The following is a 10,040-nucleotide window of genomic DNA, read 5'->3' on the forward strand; positions in this document are numbered from 1 at the left end:
GTGTCATGACAGTCTTATTCACCCCCCTTCAAATAAAGTGTTACCTATTATTTTTAGTATTATTTTCCCGGTTACACGATGCATTAACACCATATCAAATGTTTGTTTGTTGTCTACTTTGTTTATTGTCTACTGAGTTAATGCGGGAGGCCACGCGGAGAGATCTGAGAAACTCGTCCCATAAACTCGACCAACCAAAACAGTTTCTGTGACGACTAAAAACTCAACAGAGACGAAGTGGAACAGCTACTAAAGCCATATTAGCAGCATTGAATTAAGTCTCCTGTTTGTTGCTCATCTCTGCGCAGTGCAGCGGATTTACTCATTGTGCAGGGCCGGTCCAAGGTTGCATGAGGCCTTGAGCACACATTAATTTAGGGACCCCTCTTGCTGCTATAAACATCAACACTTCTAACAGCTTCTGTGTTAGACTTAGTGAAATATGGGAGAAAGTAATTTAATTGGCCAGCCTAAAAAGCAATAATCGCAGTTTACTAATTTGTATTTGTAAATTCAAGATTTAAACTGACAGCATCATTTTGTTGCTGTGGTAACAAAACAATCTAACTATGAATATTGTTCTTTGAAGTTTTACAAAGTAAACTTGCCAGCTCCTTAAAATCTTGCATTTAAATGTTAAACAATTTAAAATCTTTTAATTTATGTATGCCTAAACAATTGAATCAAATTTAACAGCATTGATAATCTCAATAAACAAGTATTACATTTATGTATCTGTGGTCTGTTTTAAAATATTAGCGTTTATGGTGCCCCTCAAGCCCTTGGGGGCCTGATAGAGCCGCTGACTTACTTTGGATTAAACAGAAGTGCAAATTTGTTGTTTTTAGACTAGTTGTGGATTTAAATAGCATTTCACTGAATTTGTTTTCCCATAACTGTAATACTTTTACATTTCCTTTCAACTTAACATCTTTTAATACAAAAACACGGTGGACCCTTTGTCAAGTATTATGTAACGTCATGGCTTCACACACTTGAAAAAGGAGGATTTGAGACTTCAGGATTTCAAACTCACTCAATATTATTTACACCGGTGAACAATGAAGGGTGAAAAACCTAGAAAACACATCCAAACATTTCAAACATACATTTTAGAGATAGTTAGATTAAATTTAATACATTCTTAGTTATCATTCCATCATTAGCTTTAGACATGATTTTTTTTCACAATTTTAACCAAATGGATTTTTTTTTCTCTCTTTATTTATTTATTTATTTTTATTTATTTTTTTTTAATTCAAGGACATAAGGACTGAATATTTGAATCCTTTCTTTGATTAAACCAAATAAATCCTACATAAAGTCAAACATTTTCCAAATTAGATTTAAACTTAGGACTCAGGACAAATTTTTACATTAATTGAATTTTAAATACACATATAATAGAGCCAAACTTTAAAACCCAGCAATACAAATTGTTCCTTCAATAAATTCTATGTTTCTCTTACTCAAATACAAAAGCAAAGCCAGACTATATTTTCAACTGAGTCCAGTGAAAGGCTTACCTTTCACTGGACTTAAAGTATAAGTCCTTTTCCCATTCATTTGATCAGTTTGCTTTTGAAATGCAGCTTTGTGGACTGTGTATGCCTTCCTCAGCCAAATGATTGGTGGATTCCTTATATTACCTGAGTTCAGGGTGCTGCTGATTGGACCAGATTGCTTTAATCTGCTGAGAAGTGCTGCAGAGTGGCACACATGTTTATGCACCCACATCTGCACCCATGAGCAGATCTGCGCAACACCCTTAATACACATACCATTACACCTCTGCCTCATTTGTCTCTTTGTCTCTCAACTTTGATGACAAATTGTTCCCTTGCTGCCTATTATATTGGCACAACTAATCAGATTTTTATATTTTAAAAAAAGCAGGAATTTCAAATAATAGACACAGCAAGCAAATCCTCACCTATTGTCCGTCCAGGAGGACCCCAGGCTCCACCCTGCCTGGAGCTTCCAGGGTGGTGGTTGGTTGCATAGGCTCGGAGGGGGTGAGGGGAACCGTAGGTTTGGCGGTGGAGAAGTTCTGAGTCTGGGTGGGATGACCTGGAGCTCCCATATAAAAGGCTGCAGAGCATATTTAGAAAGTTTGATTTTAAGAACAGTGTTTAGAACTTTTTATTATAGTCTGCTTTGACATAGAAACTTTACACTAGCAATATGCAAATAATAATGGTAGTATTGTTTAAACTATTATTTTTATTTTACTAGTTTGTCTCACGACATTTCACTACAAAGGTTGACTTGAGACACTTTATGAAAAATAATTTCAATTCAATCACATATAAATTCCAATTAATCCTAGTTTATTAATAATAATAATAATAATAATAATAATAATAATACTTGTAATTGTAATAACAACAACAGCCTGAGTTTATTATTCAAATTAATTGAAAGAAATTCTAAGGAAACCCACAGTAGATTGTATTGTGTCATTAACTTGCAGCATTCACTCATCCTGGACCAGCACATAGTGATAGTAGACAACTACTGCCATTTTGTAGATGACTTTACAACAATCCCCCATACTGAGCATACATGTAGCAACAGTGAAGAGGAAATTTTCCCTTTAACAGGAAGAAGGACCAGAACCTGGAGAATCCAGAGAAGAGTCACAAAAAGAAACAGAAGAACTGATCTAGGAGTACTTCCTATGTGAATGAGAAGTATAAAGTCAATAGCAATGTCTAATTGTTAGCAGCATTTTCTCAATCGATTCTCTCCTCGATGAAAGTGCCAGACATCCAACCTGTAAACACACCTATTATCTGAAACATTTACACAAACACAAGTCTTCTGCAGTCTGTTAGAAAAGAGAAGAAAATACTAAATAAGTATGTTTTCACTGCAGACAATCCAGAACAACCCACACAGTTGTGGATTACAATCATCTGTGGAAAATAATCCATGAGCCTAAGATTAGTTTAGATGAAATTTATTAAAAATCCATTGTTGCATAAGTTTACTTGGCACATCTAAGCTAACTGTATGCTTTGGTCAGTGTATAATTTCAGGTTAGTATGATACATCATGCCTGTTATTTGTTTTTTAATTACCACAGAGTTTGAACTGATATATACATAGTTTTGTCCATACTACATTCTTCAAATAAGTTTTGAAAGAACTTCTGTCAGTGCGATCCAAGGGATTCTGTCAGTGGACTGTAGATTCTGGAAAGTCTAGATATGTAATAAATGAATAATAATTCATTCTTTCACAACTTATTCCCCTCTTCAATATGGCATACAGCTTTTATGTTATATTCTCACTGTCAGAGATTAAAGCTGCAGAAGGTAACTTTTAGAAAAAGTTTGTTTTTTTTCATACTTAAGACTTTTACTATTACTTTTACTATTCTGAGATAGCTCTGTGAGAGTATCAAGCTCCTCTGCTTCCTCCCTGTGGTCCTACTGCTATCTGCAGAAATACATCACTCATCTACCATGCCATCACCATGTTACCTAATGGTTCTGGTCCACTTTGTTTCCTGAAGTCCACAGTCCACACAGGACACTTTGGGAGATTGTACAGCACTGCATGCTTCTTCATGACAAGTTGTATGGAAATGCTGGTACATTTTTCCAGCAGGAAATGACCGTGGTGGTAGTGTGCTAGATGGCCAGCAAATTTTAAGTTTTCATTCTCTGTAAGCCATAGTCATCAAATTAACAAGAAATAAAGGCTTGAAGCATTTCTCTCTAAGTGTGGTAAATCTATATGCATTTCACCTGCTAAAATGAGGGACAAAAAATATAAAACTTTTTCATAACAGAATTTTTTTTAGATTTACCTCTTTTAACAAGAAATACATAACATTTATCACCCGCTTCGGATTTTATCATCCCATAGAATGGCCATTATCAGTGGTTATCAGCCCCATTGAGTGGCCTCAGTTGGTCCCTCCTCTGCCTGATATCAGGCTCAGTAGGTTGTTATCAACCATTTGTATCGATGAGCACAGCAGCTTGTAGCCGATAGAACCTTTTTTTTTTAAGCTTTTTTTAAAAACCTTTATTTACAATTTATGTGCTAGTTTGAACAAGATACTAATAATATTTACTACAAATACATGTCAGACGTATAGGTCATAAGACTTTAATTCGGTATTTAAAAATAACTCAGTAAAATATAGAACCGGAGGGTTTTTGTTGTGGTTGTTGTTAGCTTGATTTAAAAGTTTTTTTAAAAAATTTACCAATTATTTTTGAGTATGATATCAGTGATTTACTCCAAATATATTTAAGAAAAATTAAGATGTATTTTCTTTTGTGATTGCATGCCAAACTGTTCTGTAAACGTTTTAATATTTTTGATTGAAATAATAAAAATAAGGACGGATCCCACTAAAACCCAAGAAGAAGAATAAGCTGACTTCATCATATGCGACACTTACACTCCAGTGAGTAGAAACCTGCATCTGTCAAAATGTTTTTGTACTCTAAAACCAAAAATAACTCCAAAGTGTTACGTTATAAAGTTACTGATGGTAGTTTTAGGACTTAATGGCAGTAGGACTGTGATGTGAATGGTTGAAGGCACGTTGGTAACATTTTTTTGCCGGAAAATATACGGTGGAAGCTAGCTAAATTAGCCTCTTGGAGGCTAATTGTACCTGTACATTGTACCTGTGCTTAATACGTTTAATTAGCCATGATAGAGTCACATAATAGTGTTTATAATCATGTTTGTTCTGGCCACTTTGTAAAATTGGAGGGTTGCTAAAAACATCAGTGCCCCTAGGCTGTGATGATCTTTAAAGTTTTGTTTATGAACTTTGTCTGAATATACTGATTGCAGCTATAGGTCATTTACTTGAATCAAAAACGAACTTGCATCAGTACAGGCAAATTTCTTTCCTCCTGTCTATGTTATTTATTGCTGTTGCAAGCCAGATGAAGAGAAATAAAGAACTGAGAACCTGATCTTTGAACAGACAGAGAACATAGGTCAGGAGCAGCCTGGGATGCTTACTGAGGAGCATCCAATGATGACACCAGAGAACCAGGAAGATACTGTGATAGTGCTTGATCTTGTTTCTGTTTCTCCTCCTGTTGTCCCATCCTCTCAGTCTTTTCAGAAGAAGAAAAGACCCAGAAGCACCTCTCCAGCTGCCTCTCCTCCCACTCTGTCATCGTCTCCCCCCATAGATCAGCCACATCTGCATTCATGTCACCTGGTGACCATGCCGTCTCCTTAAGTCAGGAGACTTAAGGAGTCTCCTGACTCCTTAAAAGGAGACTTTTAAGGAGTCTCCTTAAAAGGAGACTCCTTAAAAGTCTCCTTTGTTTTCTTTGCATTCATTCATTTTCTTACACCCTGGTCCCTAGTGTGGTTGGGAGGGTTGCTGGGGTACACCCTGGACAGGTCACCAGTCTGTCGCAGGGCAACACAGAGACCGACAGAACACACAACCATGCATTACACACACACTTACACCTAGGGAGAATTTAGAGAAACCAATTAATCTGATAGTCATGTTTCTGGACTGTGGAAGGAAGCCGGAGAACCCGGAAAGAACCCACCATACACAGGGAGAACATGCAAACTCCATGCAGAAAGACCCCGGGCCAGGAATCGAACCCAGAAGAAAACTCAACTAGCAACTTAAGGAGTCCAGCCCTAAAATGTCAAAATTCTCACAGAAAAGAAAACCTATAGAGACCGTTTAGAAGCAAAGTCAACTTGTTTTGGGCTTAGTTTCCATTTATGTGGCCATTGTAAAGTGGTTAAAAGTAATGTTAAACTAATTTGAGAAAATGTGTAAATCCATGTAAAGAAGAGTAAAGTTTAGAAGGATTATAAAATATGACAGTCACCACACTAGTTTTCAGTTTTCAAGTGTACATGCTTTGACTTCATTTCTTATTTTGTTTTTAAAATTGTTTTTTTTCCTTTTCTTGTTATTTAGGTTGGTGGAAATGTAGTACACAAAATCAATCCCTGGGCATAGAACTAATGCGGTAAGTCTAAAAGTTTAACTAATCCACCCTGTGACAGTACATCCCCACCCCAGTCAAACATGCCAAGGTACACTGAGAGACATTGCCACGTGTGAAGATGAGTAGATGGGGGGAGGGGTGATAAGGGAGGCAGTGGTCTGCAAAAAATAAGCACAGTTGTTTACTTATAAACTTTGTGGCTTTAATTACTGACCTACCAGACTCCTTTTCTTTCTTTATATTTGTCTTTATTTTTTATGAGGACAAAAATGGGCATTACAACAGGAATCAGTAGTACTTATACCACCTAAGTCACAACATCTTTGGGTGAAACAAATTCACACTAAAAAGTCAGCATTTGCACAGAAACATAGAAATATAGAGATAGAACTCCAAATATCGTAATTAGGCCGTTTATCAGCAAAGAAATGCTGATTTTGATATTTGGACTTTTTAAAGGTGATTCAACACTTATTATTTAACACTGTGCCTTTTATAATTCATATAAGCTGGACATTTAATCTGAAACTGTCACTTTTTTTCTGTTTTGACTTTTAGACTTTTCTAATAAATTGAAGCACTACGAGAGATTTTCATTGTGTAGTGGTAAAAATGACTGCAGTCAGTTTATCATTTAACACTTAATAAGACAAGATAATATTGTATATTTGGGACAAAACAGGATGTAAGTACTAGCTGGCATTTGGGTGGATGTAGGCAGGAAAATAGTTTGGCTACATTACCTCCTTTTAAAGTCAGGTATACATCTTAGAAAGATAGATTTGTGAACCTTACAGCACAAACAATCCACATCCTGATTTTATTGTTGTTCTTTTCTAACGGAAAAATCTGGGATGATACCTGGGAACCTGGAAGTAAATCCTCTCATGTTGCTGTCTACCAAGTGTTGGGTACCAGGTTGGGGAAGGTTTTGTTTTCATTTTCAGCATCACCAACTATCCAGGAGAGGGCGCCAGTGATTCATGCTTTGACAGGAGGGTGTGCTGACGGGCTTAACAGGATGCACCTGAGGATCATTACCATCTCCCAGGAGGAGGATATAAGCAGCGGGTTGCCAGCACTTCTCTGCCAGAGTGTTGCCTACAGTGGACGCCTACGAGAGACTCCGGAGAAGGTTTCTCAAGTCTTCTGGCCTAGGACTGTCAGTTGGAAGATCTCTCTCTAGTGGGGAGCCCTCTCTGCCCCGCTGTCCTCGGAGCCTCCTACTTGGTCTACCTGTCCGCCCTCCAACACCAGCACCCTTCCTACGCCCCCTTTGTGATGCCCTTACCTGGAACCCACTCCCCTCCGCCGATCCTAAGCCTCAGAGTAAGCACCAAACCATTCTCCAGAGTTTGCTGTTTTCCGTCTCCATTCAACTCACCACCTCTCTCTCTTGATTGCAGCCGTTCCGGATTTCCTGGTTCTTGTCATCCATTCTTTGCCTTGTAATTACTTGTACATTTTGTAAATAAATTATTGCATTTACCCCTTCTCTCTGTGAGAGTTTCTGCATCTGGGTTCGACTCTTAAAACCCACCATGACAGAACACTCTGGCCAAACCGAGAACCCAGCAGAAGCAATCCGGAGAGCCCTTCAGCAACAACAGGACTCAATTCAGAAACATGAATCAGCTCTTCTTGATCTGGGTAACCGTCAAAATGAGACAAACCGCCAATTAGCTGAACTAACCAGTTTTCTCCGTGATCGATTTCCCACAGGCCGCTGCAGCCCCCTCAGCCCCAGGACCTGCAGCACAGGCAGCACCGCCTCCGGCTCCCACCTCTCAAGCTCCGATCCAGTCCACTTCATCCGACTGTCCACTGCCCAGTCCGCCCAGGTTTGATGGAGATCCCCGAAGATTCAGGGGATTCCTAATGCAATGCAATATCCAGTTTAATCACTCTCCCCATAGATTTGTCCATGACTCTTCAAAGATTTCATATATACTTGCACATCTCACTGATCGAGCTCTGGATTGGGCAGAAGTAAAGTTCTCTTCCTCCACACAGTACAACTGCACCTTTGATGAGTTTTTATCAGAATTCAAACAAGCATTCAATCAAGATGTGGATAAAGCCCTGTCTTCTCTCGATCTATTAAAGCTGAAGCAGGGGCATCGAACCGTTGCTGAGTTTTCAATTGATTTTCGCATTCAAGCAGCAGCCTCAGGGTGGAACAGTACCGCCCTTAAGAGTGTTTATGTAAATGCATTAAATGACTCAATCAAAGATGAACTCGCAAACCTAGACGAGCCGGCTTCTCTGGAGAATTTGATCAAATTATCTATTCGGTTGATAACAGAATTCGATCCCGAGCAAAGGAAAGGATTAGTAGAAATCCTCCACCACAGTTGCCTCCTGTCTCCAGTCATGTTTTTTCAGCAGACATTCCCCCAGTGACTTCATCTGAACCAGAACCGATGCAAATTGGCCATACTCGGTTGACCCCGGAGGAGAGACGGCGCAGACTGCGAGCTAAGCTTTGTCTTTACTGCGGGGAGGCCGGACACTTGATTGCTCAATGCCCCATTCTGTCAAAAGCCCAGGTCCGCCAGTAACGGCGAGGGAACTCGCGGACCATCAGGTACTTACACACTCACCTCGCTTGCTAGTTCCTGCCTCTCTCCAGGTTGGGAACCAATCCATTACGTTGTCGGCCTTAATAGATTCCGGTTGTGAATGTAATTTGATAGATACCAGTTTTTGTCTGCAGATGGGCATTGGAACCGTTCCTCTTTCCTCTCCTCTCCGCGTTTCCGCTCTCGACGGTAAGACCCACTGAGGAGAAGATTAAGGCGGTTTTGGAATGGCCGACCCCTGAAACCAGGAAACAACTACAGAGGTTTCTAGGTTTTGCTAACTTTTACCGACGTTTCATACGCAATTACAGCCAGACTGCTCAGCCTTTAACTGCTTTGACCTCCACAAAGACCCCATACTGTTGGTCCCCGGAAGCTGAGGTAGCTTTCAACAGATTGAAGTCTCTTTTTGCAAATGCTCCTGTCCTCATCCAGCCAGATCCCACTAAACAGTTTATTGTAGAGGTGGACGCCTCAGACTCCGGTGTGGGAGCTGTGCTTTCTCAACTCTGACCAAGATCATAAAACCCATCCTTGTGCTTTCTTCTCTCGCAGACTCTCCCCAGCAGAGAGAAACTACGACGTCGGGGACCGAGAGCTGCTTGCCGTAAAGCTGGCGCTGGAGGAATGGAGACACTGGCTGGAGGGAGCGGAACATCCAGTCGTGGTGTGGACAGACCATAAGAATTTGGCCTACCTGCAGTCCGCTAGGAGGCTGAACGCTCGTCAATCCCGCTGGTCTTTGTTCTTTTCACGTTTCAATCTGTCCATCTCTTTTCGCCCAGGCTCCAAGAATATCAAGCCAGATGCCTTATCCAGATTATACTCTCCTGATGACTCTGATAAACTCCCAGCACCTATCCTCCCTCCGAGCTGTTCTGTGGCTGTGGTTACCTGGGAGATTGAGGACTTGGTTAAACAAGCACAACAATCAGAGCCAGATCCAGGTGTGGGTCCCCCCGGCAGGATCTATGTTCCTTCGGCCATGCGAGCTCGTGTAATCACTTGGCTACATTCTTCAAAATTTTCAGCCCACCCCGGCATTAGCAGAACCATAGCCCTGGCTTCTCATCGTTTTTGGTGACCGTCTCTTCACAAGGATGTTAGGGAGTTCGTTTTGGCATGTTCCGTCTGTGCCCGTTGTAAACCCACCCATCAGCCTCCAGCCGGTCTACTGCAACCGTTGCCTACACCTAAACGGCCTTGGTCCCACATAGCAGTGGATTTTGTCACCGGTCTCCCTTCCTCTAAAGGGATGACCACTATCCTCACTATTATTGACCGTTTTTCTAAGGCCTGCCATTTGATTCCACTGAGGAAATTACCATCGGCTTTCCAAACTGCCCAGCTCCTGGTCAAGCATGTGTTCCGTTTGCATGGTATTCCCCTTGACATTCTGTCAGACCGAGGTCCTCAGTTCTCGGCGCAAGTGTGGAGACATTTCTGTGCAGCATTGGGGGCCAAGGTTTCTCTCACGTCTGGTTATCACCCA

General features: G+C 40.5%; 1 protein-coding gene across 4 annotated transcripts in view; it reads right to left on the reverse strand.

The window, feature by feature from the left end:
• LOC103154717 (proline-rich protein 12-like) overlaps positions 1–10,040 on the reverse strand; it is an 88,280-nt gene that overhangs the window by 56,174 nt on the left and 22,066 nt on the right. For all 4 annotated transcript variants that reach the window (XM_016662947.1, XM_016662948.1, XM_016662946.1 and 1 more), the window contains exon 2: positions 1,934–2,091. In XM_016662947.1, coding sequence (XP_016518433.1) covers positions 1,934–2,091 — 158 coding nt within the window. The remainder of the gene's footprint in view (positions 1–1,933; positions 2,092–10,040) is intronic.

Source organism: Poecilia formosa, unplaced genomic scaffold (assembly GCF_000485575.1).
Source record: "Poecilia formosa unplaced genomic scaffold, Poecilia_formosa-5.1.2 Scaffold396, whole genome shotgun sequence".
NCBI lineage: Eukaryota > Metazoa > Chordata > Actinopteri > Cyprinodontiformes > Poeciliidae > Poecilia > Poecilia formosa.